Genomic DNA, 17,166 nt, shown 5'->3' on the forward strand with positions numbered 1-17,166 from the left:
ACGTAGACGATGTTCAAATTAAGCCTTCTTCCCTTCAGTCGCGCCTCTTAACTCTTTGAAATTCTTTCTTATCCCCCTTCTTTAGAACCACCCAGTTTTGTAACTAAACCAGCATCAAAGGATGTTCTGCCCGGCTCAACCATCTGCCTGAAGAGCACCTTCCAAGGGTCTACCCCTCTCACAATCAGATGGTTTAAGGGTGACAAAGAGCTGGTTTCTGGTGGAAACTGCTATATCACCAAAGAAGCTTTAGAAAGTTCCCTGGAATTCTATGTAGTAAAAACCTCCGACTCAGGCACATATACCTGTAAAGTCAGCAACGTGGCTGGCGCCGTGGAGTGCAGTGCAAAGTTATTTGTAAAAGGTTTGCATAGTTTTCTTGACATCTTTGTGCCACCATTGTCAGAAGTTCTTTCCTCTTTCTCACGTTTCTGGGTGATTTCTTTCCTTCCACAGAACCTGCCACATTTGTTGAAAAGTTAGAGCCATCACAGCTGTTAAAAAAGGGAGACGCCACCCAGCTAGCCTGCAAAGTAACGGGCACCCCTCCAATTAAAATAATGTGGTTTGCAAATGACAGAGAAATTAAGGAGAGCAGCAAACACAAAATGTCTTTTGTGGAGTCCACCGCGGTTCTAACACTTAAAGATGTTGCCATTGACGACAGCGGTGAATATATGTGTGAGGCTCAAAATGAGGCTGGCAGTGACCACTGTGGTAGCATTTTAATAGTCAAAGGTTTGTGTTCACATTGCCCCTTGTGGTACCAAAGTTGTGGCCCAGGGCACAGACTCCACCCCCATTAACTCACAATAATTCCTTTTCCGCTATAGAGTCACCTTACTTTACCAAGGAATTTAAGCCCATTGAAGTGTTGAAGGAGTATGATGTCATGTTGCTGGCTGAGGTGGCAGGCACGCCTCCCTTTGAGATCACTTGGTTCAAAGACAACACAACACTGCGAAGTGGTAGAAAGTATAAAACCTTCATTCAGGATCAGCTGGTTAGCCTGCAGATCCTGAGGTTTGTAGCTGCGGACGCGGGTGAATACCAGTGTCGGGTGACCAACGAGGTGGGCAGCAGTGCCTGCAGTGCCAAGGTGACCTTAAGAGGTTAGTGTCAGTTCTAATGACGGACTGGCTTTTCTGCAGTGTCAGTGATTTTATTTTTTTAAAGCCAGTTTTGCTATAGAGCTGGTATTCATTGAGAATTCATTCTTCTACTAGAACCCCCAGCTTTTGTAAAGAAAATCGAGAGCACCAGCTCCCTTAGAGGAGGTACCGCTGCCTTCCAGGCCACTCTGAAGGGCTCCTTGCCAATCACGGTGACTTGGCTGAAAGACAACGATGAAATCACTGAAGATGATAACATAAGAATGACCTTTGAGAACAATGTGGCCAGTCTGTACCTCAGTGGCATTGAAATCAAGCATGATGGGAAATATGTCTGTCAGGCCAAAAATGATGCGGGAGTACAGAGATGTTCCGCATTACTCTCAGTAAAAGGTTGGTTCAGAAAGTTTGCCATGGGTTTTAGGGAAAAATGCAGATGTAAGCCTTTCAGCAGAGCAGTTCACAACCCACACCTATCCCCTTGTTTTCTACAGAACCTGCAACAATCATTGAGGAGGCTGTGTCTATAGATGTCACCCAGAGAGACCCAGCCACTTTGCAGGTTAAATTTTCAGGGACTAAGGAGATTACAGCCAAATGGTTTAAAGATGGCCAAGAACTGACCCTGGGCCAAAAATACAAAATCAGTATCACTGACACCGTCTCTATACTGAAGATTATTTCTACAGAAAAGAGAGATAGTGGAGAATATACTTTCGAAGTCCAAAATGATGTCGGGAGGAGCAGCTGCAAGGCTAGCATTAATGTATTAGGTTGGTACAGCTTTTCTATGGAGAGAAACTGGGCATTTCTGTGCTCCTTCATCTCTTACAATTTTAGAGAAAATAAAAATTGGTAGATTGACCATTTTTTTTCTTTTTCATTGCATAGATCTTATCATACCTCCCTCATTCACCAAAAGGCTGAAGAAAATGGACAGCATTAAAGGGTCTTTTATTGACTTAGAATGTATAGTGGCTGGGTCACATCCCATGAGCATCCAGTGGTTCAAAGACGACCAAGAAATAACAGCTAGTGAAAAATACAAATTCTCTTTTCATGACAATACTGCCTTCTTGGAAATCAGTCACCTGGAAGGTACAGATAGTGGAACCTACACTTGTTCTGCCACTAATCAGGCAGGACACAACCAGTGCAGCGGCCATCTGACAGTCAAAGGTTGGCAATTTTTATCCCCGCCTCTCAAGAACTTATTGCTCTCTCATTTCTTAATTCTTACCTTGACTGATCATTCTAAAATAAACCATTCCTTCCCCCTTTTGCTTCTTTTTCTTTCACCCCAGAACCCCCTTACTTCCTGGAAAAGCCACAGTCACAAGATGTCAATCCCAATACAAGGGTTCAATTAAAGGCGCTTGTGGGTGGCACTGCACCCATGACAATAAAATGGTTTAAAGATAACAAAGAGTTGCACTCGGGAGCAGCTCGCTCAGTTTGGAAGGATGACACCTCCACCATTCTAGAGCTCTTTTCAGCCAAAGCTGCCGATTTGGGGACCTACATTTGCCAACTGAGCAACGATGTTGGCATAGCAACCAGTAAAGCCACTCTCTTTGTCAAAGGTCTGGTCTCTACATTTTCTCATTGTCTTGCTTGCCTAGATTTTCTTGGTGGGAGGGAAGAGGCTTAAGAAAACGATTCTCATTGGTCTTTGGTTTAAAAAATGTTCAATATCACGTTTTCCCCCATCTTTAGAACCTCCTCACTTCATTAAGAAGCCCAGCCCAGTCCTAGTGCTGAGGAACGGACAATCCACGACCTTTGAATGCCAGATAACAGGCACTCCTGAAATCAGAGTCTCTTGGTATCTGGACGGGAATGAAATAACAGCCATTGAGAAACATGGCATTTCCTTCACTGATGGTTTAGCCACTTTCCAAATTTCTGGTGCCAGGGTAGAACATAGTGGGACTTATGTCTGTGAAGCTCGTAACGATGCTGGCACGGCAAGCTGCAGCATTGAGTTAAAAGTGAAAGGTTCGTTATTGCATCTTCTCTCCTTTCTGGCTGTGCTGCTGGCTAGTCCTCGGGTCTTCCTTTGAGTGAGCTATTCTCTGTCTTCCTTTTGAATCTTTAGAACCTCCCACCATTATTAGGGAGCTGAAACCCGCGGAAGTAGTCAAAGATAGTGACGTGGAGCTGGAGTGTGAAGTTATGGGAACATCTCCATTTGAAGTCACTTGGCTGAAGAATAACAAGGAAATTCGAAGCAGCAAAAAGTATACGCTGACTGACAGAGTGTCAGTGTTTAATCTCAATATCAACAAGTGTGACCCCTCAGACACTGGTGAATACCAGTGCATCGTATCCAACGAAGGCGGCAGCTGTTCTTGTAGTGCTAGAGTCTCTCTGAAAGGTCAGTTAGACACACAAGGAGCAGGCTACCTGATACAAATTCTGTAATGCTCTTTAACCTTGTATGATGGGGAGGAGTTCAAATATACCTCTTCTTTTCACACTGTCTACTTTAATCACAGAGCCACCCTCGTTCACTAAGAAGATAGAAAACGTCACTACTGTCTTGAAAAGTTCTGCCACCTTTCAGAGCACTGTGGTGGGCTCTCCTCCCATTTTTATAACCTGGCTCAAGGATGATCAGATTCTGGATGAAGATGATAATGTTCACATCTCCTTTGTGAACAATGTGGCCACAGTTCAAATCAGATCTGTGGATAATGGACACAGTGGGAGGTACACGTGTCAAGCCAAGAACGAGTCAGGAGTTGAGAGGTGTTATGCTTTCCTTTTAGTACAAGGTGTGTAAGCCAATCCCTTTCAAGAGTTATTCTGTGAAGACAATTTCACAAGCAGTTCCTTGGTTCCATGGAATTATTAATGCAACTCATCCACGGTTTCATTCTTACTACAGAACCTGCTCAGATCCTAGAGAAACCTAAGTCTGTTGATGTCACTGAAAAAGACCCCGTGACCTTGGAGTGTCTTGTGGCTGGAACACCAGAACTCATAGTGAAGTGGTTTAAAGATGGGAAACAAATGATGCCCAGTAGATATTTTTCAATGAGTTTTGAAAATAACGTGGCCAGTTTTAGGATTCAGTCAGTAATGAAGCAAGACAGCGGGGCGTATACTTTCAAGGTGGAAAATGACTTTGGAAGCAGTAGCTGTGACACCTACCTGAGAGTGCTAGGTTTGTATCTTGGCCCCAGTCAGCTTCCCTTATATATATTATTGTCCTTGGTAAACAAATGGCAACATATTAATGGATGTGTTTTGCTGTTTGCATTGGACAGATCAAAATATTCCTCCATCATTCACCAAAAAATTAAGGAAAATGGATAAAGTTCTAGGCTCTTCCATTCATATGGAGTGCAAGGTTTCTGGCTCACTTCCTATTAGTGCTCAGTGGTTTAAGGATGGAAAAGAAATAACTACAAGTGCAAAATACAGGCTCGTCTGTCATGAAAACACTGTGTCTCTGGACGTTAGTAATCTGGAATTAGAAGATACTGCGAATTACACATGCAAAGTCTCAAATGTAGCAGGGAGTGAGGCATGCAGTGGCATCTTAACTGTAAAAGGTTAGAATTTCTTTACCTCTTTCTGACCCTTTTCTGCGATTGCTTTTCAAGTATAGCACTCTTTTCTGGAGTCCTTTAAAAGTCTCCATAATTCTGTTTCTTTAGATACATATATGTTGAGTTCAAGAAATATTCAGTCATTACCTCTTTTCAGTAACTTTTTTTATATGTCCATAAAACTGTCAAAATAACCCAACAACAAGGAACTTAATTAAATGTATTTCTCTTAAAATCTATAGAACCACCAAGTTTCCTAGTGAAACCTGGGCGACAACAAGCCATACCTGATTCTACAGTGGAATTTAAAGCTATACTAAAAGGAACACCACCATTTAAAGTAAAGTGGTTTAAGGATGATGTGGAACTTGCCTCTGGACCTAAATATTTCATTGGCTTAGAAGGCTCAACTACCTTCTTAAATCTCTATTCAGTGGATGCTTCCAAGACTGGACAATATACTTGCCAAGTTACCAACGATGTTGGTAGCGACTCTTGTACCACAGTGTTGCTTGTGACAGGTGTGCCAGTTTGATTGTTTTATGTTTCTGTGTGACCTGTGGCTCCTGTCCTTTCTGTAATCTTTTACAATATATCTTTTACCCAGTCAAGAAAGTGCCCTTCTTTCTAACACGGTACACGCTGTTTGCCAGGCATTGTTCATCTTTTTCTCTTTCCTATGTAGTACCTAATTGAAGTTCGTTATTTATATCTGCTCTGTTCCCTCATAAATCTCCTCTTTTCTTCACTCTCTAGAACCACCAAAGTTTGCAAAGAAACTAGAAGCAACCAAAATAGTGAAAGCAGGTGACTCAGCACGACTTGAATGCAAGATAACTGGATCCCCAGACATCAGAGTTGTGTGGTACAGAAATGAACATGAACTCCCAGCGAGTGATAAATATAGAATGGCTTTCATTGATTCAGTGGCCGTCATACAGATGAATAGTCTTGGTACTGAGGACAGTGGGGATTTCATTTGTGAGGCTCAGAACCCTGCTGGCAGCACAAGCTGCAGTACCAAGGTTATAGTAAAAGGTAGAAACCTCTTTTCTCTGTTCCTCATTACCTGAAACCCACCTTCTTCTCCCCGGGCTATCATAGCTCTTTATTCTTTTGCTGTCATTTTTAGCTTCCATTTGAGATCATAGAATATTTTCCCAAACTAGTATTATTTCCATTTTTAGATGTTTTTTCTTCTTAAGATTTGCGTACATGTAGACAATCATTCTGAGATATTTTTCTTGTTATTCCAATGTCGTAATTCTACTCACCTCAACATATTAGCCAAGCAGTTCAAATCTGATGTTTCCAAAATGCTCAAAAAAACAAAGTGGGCATTTTAAAATTAATTTTTGCCTTCAATCAACTTATAAATATATCATCATCCTCACTATAATCTTTATCATTAAAAGCAAGGAATATTTACCACATATATACAAGGTTCAAGCAATACAGATTTTAACCTTACATTTACAACAGGACAATTATGTATATTTTTCTCTCTCAAATGTCAGTTCCTATTTTTTTAAATTATATCACTATACTTTGTTGCAAATAGTACTAGTATTTTCCAGAATTTTTTTCACAAAGTCCAAGTTTGTCATATTGTAAGGCGATTATTGCAAAAACCATTTGTTGACATGGAAGACTTAGAGCACAAATGTTGTGATAACTTCCAAGTGTCCCAATTGTAATGTGTATACAAAAAATTTCATCCCTGAAGTCAGGACTCTGTACCTCATGCAAATCATATTGATTCTTACACTTGGGTTTGGGGGTTTGTTTGGTTATTGTTTTGTTTTGCTTTACAGTTTTGTGCATCAATCTTTATAGTCCCAGAAAAAGTAGTAAGGTGGAGTAGACAGAATGTTGAACTGCTCAGTAAGGTCACCTGAGGTCTAGCCCACATTCTCGGCCAGTGAAGCAGAGTGATTTTGTAAAGGCTGATGGCTTCTCTGAAGCTGTTACTCCTAAAGTGATAGTGCTAGACCTATTATAGTATCTTGACTCATTCTTCCAATTTAAAAACAAAGAAATAAAAATATTCTATGAAGTTAAGTAGCCCAGTTCATGAGGAATTCTTGTTTTTTACAGAACCACCTGTTTTTAGCAGCTTCCCTCCTGTGGTAGAAACCCTTAAAAATGCTGAAGTTAGTCTTGAATGTGAACTTTTGGGAACACCACCATTTGAGGTGGTTTGGTACAAAGATAAGCGACAACTCCGAAGTAGCAAGAAATACAAGATCGCATCCAAAAATTTCCATGCAAGTATTCACATTCTCAGTGTCAGCCCTTCAGATATTGGTGAATACCACTGCAAAGTACAGAATGAAGTAGGAAGTGATACCTGCATTTGTACTGTAAAATTAAAAGGTATGCATTATTTCCTACTCATGGCAGAAATGGCAGGAACGTGCAAAATGCTTATTTGTTTTCTCTCTTCCATTATCTCGACAATCTTTCCAACAATCTCCATCCATCTTTCCCTCTTCAGAACCACCAAGATTTGTCTCCAAACTGAACAGCCTCACGGTTGTAGCTGGTGAGCCCGCTGAGTTACAAGCATCTATAGAAGGCACCCAGCCTATTTCTGTCCAGTGGCTTAAAGAAAAGGAAGAAGTCATTAGAGAAAGTGAAAACATCAGAATTACATTTGTGGAAAATGTTGCAACTCTGCAGTTTGCAAAAGCAGAGCCAGCTAATGCTGGGAAGTATATCTGCCAAATCAAGAATGATGGTGGAATGAGGGAGAACATGGCCACGTTGACTGTTTTAGGTTGGTACAATATGGTGCTATAGTTCCTTGATACAAGGAGGTGCCAAATGCTGAGATGACTTACTAAGAGATTCTGGTAGAGTCTCCTGTTTTGAATTTCTAGAACTATGTCAGTCGTCACCCATTTCAAAGGTTTACGGGAAAGGACCTTTCAAACACTCTTTTCTGTGTCTGTGAGCCTAACAAAAATGAGCTGTCTCTTATTATTTTCTTGATGGGTTAGGAGATGTAATCATGACTATCTTTTGTTGAAGAATGAAAAAATTGGGAGCCCAGCATATGCCACAAGGAAATTTTTTCCGAAAGTAATAGTTGTTAAAGCTGACAAGAACTACAAAAATCAAAGTTTGATAGGAACGATTTGCACTTTCATCTTTGGGCATATTCATTTTCAATTTTGCCATTGTTTGGATAACAACTTTCAAAAAACTGTCTTTAGCACCTTAAAGTAGAATAGAAATACTGAGTAATTCATAACAACATGTAGGCTTTGTTCTAGAGAGGGTCAAGTGCAAATCAGTATATATCAACATTGATTTGTACATTGAATTGTTTTGGAAGTCAACTAATGCACCAACATATTTCTTAATAATAACTCATAATTTCATGACAGTGTGTAATTATGGAATCACATTTTAAGGTCTAGAGAAAGAGAGAGAGAGAGAGAGAGAGTGAGAGAGAGAGAGAGAGAGAGAGGGAGCCCTAAGATATCCATATCATTGGAAGAAACTGGTAATGAATTTGATAGTAGAAACAAGGTAAAGGTAACAGGCTTTGACAGATGGCTATCACATTTTATTTCAGAGCCTGCGGTCATTGTCGAGAAGGCAAGTTCGATGACAGTGACTGCAGGAGAAACGTGCACTCTGGAGTGTAAGGTGGCTGGCACTCCTGAACTCTCAGTCGAATGGTACAAGGATGGAAAGCTGTTGACCAGCAGTCAAAAACACAAATTTAGCTTCTACAACAAAATCTCTTCCTTAAAGATTCTCTCCGTTGAAAAGCAAGATGCAGGCACATACACTTTCCAGGTTCAAAATAATGTCGGAAAAAGCAGCTGCACGGCTGTGGTTGATGTTTCAGGTTAGTTCGGATATGTTCTTCCCATTGCTTAAGCAAATTCCTTTCACACGCTTTCTTCTCTCAAGTGTCTTCTATTCTTTCAAACCACGAGTCTCTTGCCTCTCCTCATGCAGACCGAATGGTTCCTCCCTCTTTCACACGAAGACTGAAAGATACAGTTGGGGTGCTGGGTACATCTTGCATCTTGGAGTGCAAAGTAGCTGGATCATTGCCTATCTCTGTTGCCTGGTTTCATGAGAAAACCAAGATTGTCAGTGGAGCAAAGTACCAAACTACGTTTTCAGATAATGTCTGCGCGTTGCAGCTGAATTCTCTGGACTCATCGGACATGGGGAATTACACATGCATGGCGGCTAATGTCGCTGGGTCTGATGAATGCCGTGCTGTGTTGGCTGTACAAGGTCAGTGTTAGACGCTCACACCCTTTCTTATGAGTTCCTCTTTGGGTACATATCCAGGTTGGCACACATTCAAAAGTGCTCTTCTTTTTGATTCAAAATTGCAACTAAATTCGATGCTTACAGGATCTTATCATTATCCTCCTTGTCTATGTAGAACCACCCTCTTTTGTGAAGGAACCTGAACCTTTGGAAGTACTACCAGGCAAAAACATCACCTTCACAAGTGTCATTAGAGGAACACCTCCGTTCAAGGTTGGCTGGTTCAGAGGTGCCAGAGAACTGGTGAAAGGAGACAGATGTAACATCTATTTTGAAGACACCGTGGCAGAACTGGAATTATTTAATGTCGACACATCTCAGAGTGGGGAATATACCTGTGTGGTTTCTAACAATGCCGGCCAAACATCCTGCACTACCCGTCTCTTTGTAAAAGGTTTGCTCCAGTGCATTTGTGCTTCCTACTTTTTAAGGGACATCTTTGTTTGTGTTTTCACTGTGTTTAACTGCTGTGCTTTGTCACTCCCCAGAACCAGCTGTATTTGTGAAGAAATTAAGTGATCACTCTGTAGAGCCAGGGAAGTCCATCATTCTGGAGAGCACCTACACTGGAACACTCCCCATTTCAGTTACCTGGAAAAAGGCTGGTGTGAACATTACACCATCTGAAAAATGCAACATAGTCACAACAGAGAAGACCTGCATCCTGGAAATTCTGAATAGCACAAAAGGAGATGCAGGACAGTATTCTTGCGAGATTGAAAACGAGGCAGGAAGGGATGTTTGTGAAGCTCTGGTATCTACATTAGGTGTGTTTCTTATTCTCAAATGATTGGCATTTGTCTAACATGAGGCATGGTTTGTGTGCTTTTCTTTAATTCCAGTTGCTGACTGTGAATCTTTCTTCTTTAGAACCACCTTATTTTGTTATGGAACTGAAGCCTCTGGAGGCATCAGTTGGAGATTCGGTTTCTTTACAATGCCAAGTTGCTGGGACACCAGAAGTTACAGTGTCTTGGTACAAAGGCGATACCAAGTTACGGTCAACTCCTGAATACAGGACCTATTTTACAAACAATGTGGCCACACTTGTTTTTAATAAAGTGAACATCAATGACAGTGGAGAGTACACATGTAAAGCAGAAAACAGTATAGGGACTGCTTCTTCTAAGGCTGTCTTCAGAATTCAAGGTGATGATATTATTTTAGAAATTAAGAAGTTTCTTTTTTCCTTGTCTTCACTCTTATCTTTATGGGGAAATTTTTATTTCATCTACTAATGCCTCAAGTATTACTTGTCTTCCAACAGAGTCCCAGCGCCCACCTTCCTTTGCAAGGCAATTGAAGGATATCGAACAAACTGTTGGGTTACCAGTTACCCTCACTTGTCGACTGAATGGCTCCACACCCATCCAAGTGTGCTGGTATAGAGATGGGGTACTTTTACGAGATGATGAAAATCTACAGACATCATTTGTAGATAATGTGGCAACTTTAAAAATTTTGCAAACAGACTTGAGTCACTCTGGCCAATACTCCTGCTCAGCTTCTAATTCACTTGGAACAGCGTCTTCCAGTGCTAGACTGACAGCAAGAGGTTTGTTCCTATGTTACTCTCTCTCTTTGCAAACCATGACTTCTTAGTCATTGTCAAAGTAGAAACGGCCAATAAAAAAGAGAAAAAAAACCCATGTTGCCTTTTCTTCTCATCTTTCAGAACCTAAGAAATCTCCCTTCTTTGACATCAAGCCTGTATCTATAGATATTATTGCTGGGGAAAGTGCTGACTTTGAGTGTCACGTTACTGGTGCTCAACCAATGCGAATTACTTGGTCAAAAGATAACAAGGAAATCCGTCCTGGAGGAAACTACACAATTACATGTGTGGGAAACACTCCCCATTTGAGAATTCTTAAAGTAGGCAAAGGAGACTCTGGTCAATATACTTGCCAAGCAACCAACGATGTTGGCAAAGACATGTGCTCAGCTCAACTCAGTGTAAAAGGTATCTTCACATGGCATTTACCAATATTGTTCTTTCCCATGTTGTGTAATTTTCTTTGAAAAGTTTCTTTAGTTTGTAAATGTTCGGGATAAAATAACTGGATCATGTTGGAATTTGTATGTTAGTGGTAGAGGCAACATTCATCGAAGTTCTGTTTTCTCTTTATTTTGTTCTTTAAGTTAGTGTATCTCTAAAAGTAGTCTTATCAGAGGGTTGTTTAATTGAAATTTGTTAAATGTTGTTTCAACTCTCTCTTTTTTCACTCTTTCCTATTATGTGGCATTCTGACTTACCATTTTGATCAAATACCTCTATAATACATTAACTTACATGTTTTAGTTTCCATATCCAAACTACAAAGATTAACTTGCCAATTAAATTCTCTATTAAAAATATTAAAAGTTTATTTAATAGAAAAGATAAATATATTTTACCACAGAACTCTCAGAAAGTACATATATTCTTACTAATAAACCAGATTAAAAATGTATTTATGGACTCTTCAGCTACAAACGTAAGCTGTTTTTTTCCTTTGACTTACTAGAACCTCCAAAGTTTGTTAAGAAATTAGAAGCTTCAAAAGTTGCAAAGCAGGGAGAATCCATCAAACTGGAATGTAAAATAAGCGGTTCCCCGGAAATCAAAGTTTTGTGGTTCCGAAATGACGGTGAACTTCATGAAAGTTGGAAATACAACATGTCATTCGTGGATTCTGTGGCATTGCTCACCATCAATGAAGCCAGCACAGAGGATACTGGGGACTATATCTGTGAAGCCCATAATGGTGTTGGGGACGCCAGCTGCAGCACAGCCCTGACGATTAAAGGTTAGACATGCTAAGCTGCTTTCTTTCTTCCTTCTCCTCTGATCTGGATTCTTTCTCAGCAATGTTCTGAGCTCCAAAATAAAAAGGCTAGTTAAGGGGATTTGCTTGCAATTCTTAAACTAGTTTTTATGACTAGTCATTTCTTATGTTAGTATACTGTCATATGGTCACACCGGGCACTCAACGATTTAGACTCTAAAATATTTTTTCCCTTTCATTAGGCAAATGCTCTCATTGCTTATCTTCTTTTCTTCTGGTAGCACCTCCTGTTTTCACCCAGAAGCCTTCTCCAGTAGGAGCCCTTAAAGGTTCTGATGTTATCTTCCAATGTGAAATTTCGGGAACCCCCCCATTTGAAGTGGTGTGGGTTAAAGATCGAAAGCAAGTTCGGAGCAGCAAGAAATTTAAAATCACTTCAAAAAATTTTGATACAAGTCTCCACATCCTTAATCTGGAAGCTGCCGATGTAGGAGAATATCACTGCAAAGCTGCTAATGAGGTGGGAAGTGACACGTGTGTTTGCACTGTCAAGTTCAAAGGTTTGTATCCATGGGCACAAAAATATCTATCTCTTGCTTTCATCTTTTCTTGCTTGACCAATAATGTATGTGGCTGTGATTCTCATCTTTTTTCTCTAACCACAAATTTCTTTCATTAGAACCCCCACGGTTTGTGAAGAAGCTAAGTGACACCTCAACCCTCGCTGGGGATGCCGTTGAGTTACGGGCCGTAGTGGAAGGCTTCCAGCCCATTGCTGTCGTCTGGCTGAAAGATAAAGGTGACATTATCAGAGAGAGTGAAAACACTAGGATTTCATTCATTGATAACGTTGCAACACTCCAGCTTGGAAGCCCAGAAGCATCTAACTCTGGAAAATATGTGTGCCAGATCAGAAATGATGCCGGAATGAGAGAGTGTTCAGCAGTCTTGACTGTCCTAGGTTAGTAACAAAGTACAGCCTGAGAAAAAAATCAGGTTGATTGACCCATGATCATTGCCTGCACATATTACTCTTAGCCAATAATATACTGATTACACTCTTAGTTTGAAAGAAGACTTTGTGTTCAATGCAATATACTTCTTTCAGAACCAGCCAGAATCATAGAGAAACCAGAACCCATGACTGTCACTACCGGAAATCCTTTTGCATTAGAGTGTGCAGTGGCTGGGACACCAGAACTTTCAGCCAAGTGGTTCAAAGATGGGAGAGAATTATCTGCAGACAGCAAACATCACATCACATTCATCAACAAAGTGGCTTCACTTAAAATCCCTTGTGCAGAAATGAGTGACAAGGGGTTATATAGCTTTGAAGTGAAAAACAGTGTTGGTAAAAGTAACTGCACTGTGTCTGTCCATGTTTCGGGTGAGTAGTATGAGGTTTTTGTGAATATACCGTTTTTCCTGGGGTAGAAAATAAGGCTTCTCTTTCAACGGAAAACTACCCTTCTCCACGTAGATCGAGTCGTCCCTCCTTCCTTCATCCGCAAGTTGAAGGACACCAACGCCATCCTGGGGGCCTCGGCGGTTTTGGAGTGCAGAGTCTCCGGCTCCGCACCCATCTCCGTGGGCTGGTTTCAAGATGGAAATGAGATCGTTAGTGGGCCTAAATGCCAGTCCAGCTTTTCGGAAAACGTCTGTACTTTGAATCTGAGCTTCTTGGAGCCCTCTGATACAGGCACATACACGTGCGTGGCCACCAACGTGGCTGGGTCAGACGAATGCTCGGCTGTCCTGACTGTCCAAGGTCAGTGCACAGGCACCAGGCTGCTGCTTGACTTAGTGACTGCCTCACAGGGGATTTCTTTATTTTGTCTTCGTGTGTAGTCTTTTTGTTTGTTTGTTTGTTTGTTTTTTAACATCTTTATTGGGGTATAATTGCTTTACAATGGTGTGTTAGTTTCTGCTTTATAACAAAGTGAATCAGTTATACATATACATATGTTCCCATATCTCTTCCCTCTTGCATCTCCCTCCCTCCCACCCTCCTTATCCCACCCCTCCAGGCGGTCACAAAGCACCGAGCTGATATCCCTGTGCTATGCGGATGCTTCCCACTAGCTATGTACCTTACGTTTGGTAGTGTATATATGTCCATGCCTCTCTCTCGCTTTGTCACAGTTCACCCTTCCCCCTCCCCATATCCTCAAGTCTGTTCTCCAGTAGGTCTGTGTCTTTATTCCTGTCTAACCCCTAGGTTCTTCATGACATTTTTTTTTCTTAAATTCCATATATATGTGTTAGCATAAGGTATTTGTCTTTCTCTTTCTGCCTTACTTCACTCTGTATGACAGACTCTAGGTCTATCCACCTCATTACTTCGTGTGTAGTCTTTTTTTTATTATTAATTAATTTATTATTTTTGACTGTGTTGGGTCTTCGTTTCTGTGCGAGGGCTTTCTCTAGTTGTGGCAAGCGGGGGCCACTCTTCATCATGGTGTGCGGGCCTCTCACTATCCTGGCCTCTCTTGTTATGGAGCACAGGCTCCAGACGCGCAGGCTCAGTAGTTGTGGCTCACGGGCCTAGTTGCTCCACGGCATGTGGGATCTTCCCAGACCAGGGCTCAAACCCGTGTGGCCTGCATTGGCAGGCAGATTCTCAACCACTGTGCCACCCAGGAAGCCCTCGTGTGTAGTCTTAATTCCCTTTTCTTCAAGGAGCAAAAGCACTGCTCAATTGGATTTCTTTTTTCTCTTCATCTCCCCCACTCCTGGGGTATCTAGAACCACCATCTTTTGAACAAGCCCCTGATTCTTTGGAAGTTCTCCCTGGAATGAGCCTCACATTCACCAGTGTCATTAGAGGCACCCCGCCTTTCAAGGTCAAATGGTTTAAAGGCAGCAGGGAACTGGTGTCAGGGGAGTCATGCAGCATCTCTCTGGAAGATTTTGTCACAGAACTGGAATTGTTTGAGGTGGAGCCATTGCAAAGCGGGGAATATTCTTGCCTCGTGGCTAACGACGCTGGCAGTGCTTCCTGTACCACGCATCTTTTTGTGAAAGGTTTGCTCTTTTCTCCAAAACATGTATCTTTAGCATTCTTTTCTGATTCTTTATTTGAAGATGCCACTTCTGCCCTGCTGTTTTCTCCTTATAGAACCAGCCACCTTTGTGAAAAGATTGGCTGATTTCAGCGTCGAGACAGGAAACCCCATCGTTCTCGAGGCCACGTTTACCGGCACGCCTCCCATCTCGGTGAGCTGGATGAAGAATGAGTTTCCCCTTACACAATCTCGGAATTGCAGCATTACCATGACGGAAAAATCTACGATCCTAGAAATTCTTGATAGCACAATAGAGGATTATGCACAATACAGTTGCCTCATAGAAAATGAGGCCGGTCAAGATATTTGTGAAGCGCTGGTGTCTGTCTTAGGTATGTTGACAGTTACCTCTTCTTATTGCTCTCTTTTCTTTCTTTTAATACATCCTCTTTTAGCTAGTATGATTGATTGATTACCATCCTTTCTACCTCAGAACCACCTTATTTTATTGAGCCTCTGGAACACATGGAAGCAGCCATCGGAGAACCTGTAACTTTACAGTGTAAAGTGGATGGAACCCCAGAAATTAGAATTTCTTGGTATAAAGAACACACAAAGCTACGATCGGCTCCTGCGTATAAAATGCAATTCAGAAATAATGTTGCCTCCTTAGTAATCAACAAAGTGGATCCCAGTGATGTGGGAGAATACACGTGCAAGGCTGAAAACAGCGTGGGGGCAGTGGCTTCCTCAGCTGTGCTCGTTATCAAAGGTGATGATCGTTCTCCTAACAAGTCTTGCTGTGTGTTGACAGATCCACTTTCTTAAAAACGTCACAATGTTAATGGGTTGAAGTATGCTGCGGGTGTTTTCTCTCTTGTAAATAAGGATTGTCTGTGACTCCCTTCCAGAGCGCAAACTTCCACCTTCCTTTGCAAGAAAACTGAAGGATGTTCAGGAGACCCTTGGCTTCCCAGTTGCATTTGAATGTCGCATCAATGGCTCAGAACCTCTTCAAGTGTCTTGGTACAAAGATGGGGTGCTTTTGAAAGACGATGCTAATTTGCAAACATCTTTTGTTCATAATGTAGCAACTCTTCAGATTTTGCAAACTGACCAGAGCCATGTTGGTCAGTACAATTGCTCTGCTTCTAATCCTCTTGGGACAGCTTCATCCAGTGCGAAGCTCATCCTCTTAGGTGGGTAGCTCATCACATTACCCTCTTCATCATAAAGCAGTTTCACTGCTCCGGGCCACCAAAGGTCTGGTGCCACTTAGTTTCTGCTCCACGTCTGGGAGCATGAAAACTGAAGTCACCATGTTGGTCTTCATTCTTTTCAGACCATGAAGTGCCTCCTTTCTTTGATCTAAAGCCTGTGTCAGTAGATCTTGCTCTTGGAGAAAGTGGTTCTTTTAAATGTCACATAACTGGAACTGCACCAATCAAGATCACTTGGGCCAAAGATAACCGAGAGATTCGCCCTGGAGGCAACTACAAGATGACTTTGGTTGAAAATACTGCCACTCTGACGGTTCTCAAAGTAGGCAAAGTCGATGCTGGGCAGTACACCTGCTATGCAAGCAACGTCGCTGGAAAAGACTCTTGTTCTGCTCATCTGGGTGTACAAGGTACTTGTTCAAGTGAAATAGTAAGGTCTCATTTCAACATCTGAAAATATAGGAGAAAGCGTGTGCTTGAAAGATACGTTTAGGACTGTGGTCTAGGAATTGGAAGTGATTGAATAGATCCAGGGTCTTCTAAGTGGGAGCAAGTTTTTTATAATGTTTATTTAAAAAAATATAAAACTGGTCAAACATGGACTGAAGGTCCATTTTCAAAGGCTGAAATTGCAAGAAAACCCAAGTTTGAAAGAAATTATCTTAGGACAATAAAAGGAAGTTGTCTCGAATGACTTACTTTCCACGTTAGTTTATAAATTAATGGATTTTGTTCCTCGAGGGGCTAGCAGAGCCCCAAACTATCAACCCCTTCAAGAAGAGTCAGATTGTGTCAACTTCTTTTCCTCTACTAGCTCCACTTAAATAACAATGGAAGCCAGGGGACTGGGGAGTACATCAATATCTGACATCATGGAAGGCAACCATGTCTCTCTGTAGCATGTTCAAGGCTGCTGTGGTCAGAAATCAAACATTTAACTCAATGAGCTGCTGGTCTAACCCATGAGAGCATTTTTAAGGGTTTTAATGGTGATAGTTTATAAATAACTTCAAATTAAAACAGAGTTAGATTTAGCAGCCCACGTGCTCTGTGATATATCGCTAATTATTTTTATCTCCCTAAACTTGAATTTTTTGATTCAGTTAATGAAGAAAGCGATCGCTCTCCCCACTTCAAAGTGATATTATGAAGGTTGAAGAAATATCTATTTAAGACCTATAAGAGAAAATAGCACTTTAAAA

At 41.4% G+C, this 17,166-nt stretch overlaps 1 protein-coding gene across 5 annotated transcripts in view; it reads left to right on the top strand.

Moving 5' to 3' along the window:
- TTN (titin) overlaps nt 1-17,166 on the top strand; it is a 281,676-nt gene that overhangs the window by 80,323 nt on the left and 184,187 nt on the right. For all 5 annotated transcript variants that reach the window (XM_082658166.1, XM_082658171.1, XM_082658170.1 and 2 more), the window contains exons 52-84: nt 86-364; nt 457-738; nt 834-1,112; nt 1,227-1,505; nt 1,607-1,885; nt 2,004-2,291; nt 2,417-2,695; nt 2,829-3,110; nt 3,211-3,489; nt 3,611-3,889; nt 4,003-4,281; nt 4,385-4,672; nt 4,912-5,190; nt 5,426-5,707; nt 6,767-7,045; nt 7,167-7,448; nt 8,253-8,531; nt 8,645-8,932; nt 9,087-9,365; nt 9,460-9,738; nt 9,842-10,120; nt 10,239-10,526; nt 10,647-10,934; nt 11,479-11,760; nt 12,021-12,299; nt 12,419-12,700; nt 12,848-13,126; nt 13,220-13,507; nt 14,485-14,763; nt 14,858-15,136; nt 15,238-15,516; nt 15,656-15,943; nt 16,087-16,374. In XM_082658166.1, the coding sequence (XP_082514292.1) occupies nt 86-364; nt 457-738; nt 834-1,112; nt 1,227-1,505; nt 1,607-1,885; nt 2,004-2,291; nt 2,417-2,695; nt 2,829-3,110; nt 3,211-3,489; nt 3,611-3,889; nt 4,003-4,281; nt 4,385-4,672; nt 4,912-5,190; nt 5,426-5,707; nt 6,767-7,045; nt 7,167-7,448; nt 8,253-8,531; nt 8,645-8,932; nt 9,087-9,365; nt 9,460-9,738; nt 9,842-10,120; nt 10,239-10,526; nt 10,647-10,934; nt 11,479-11,760; nt 12,021-12,299; nt 12,419-12,700; nt 12,848-13,126; nt 13,220-13,507; nt 14,485-14,763; nt 14,858-15,136; nt 15,238-15,516; nt 15,656-15,943; nt 16,087-16,374 (9,297 nt within the window). The remainder of the gene's footprint in view (nt 1-85; nt 365-456; nt 739-833; nt 1,113-1,226; nt 1,506-1,606; nt 1,886-2,003; nt 2,292-2,416; nt 2,696-2,828; nt 3,111-3,210; nt 3,490-3,610; nt 3,890-4,002; nt 4,282-4,384; nt 4,673-4,911; nt 5,191-5,425; nt 5,708-6,766; nt 7,046-7,166; nt 7,449-8,252; nt 8,532-8,644; nt 8,933-9,086; nt 9,366-9,459; nt 9,739-9,841; nt 10,121-10,238; nt 10,527-10,646; nt 10,935-11,478; nt 11,761-12,020; nt 12,300-12,418; nt 12,701-12,847; nt 13,127-13,219; nt 13,508-14,484; nt 14,764-14,857; nt 15,137-15,237; nt 15,517-15,655; nt 15,944-16,086; nt 16,375-17,166) is intronic.

This window comes from Grampus griseus (genome assembly GCF_964374135.1).
Source record: "Grampus griseus genome assembly, chromosome: 7".
NCBI lineage: Eukaryota > Metazoa > Chordata > Mammalia > Artiodactyla > Delphinidae > Grampus > Grampus griseus.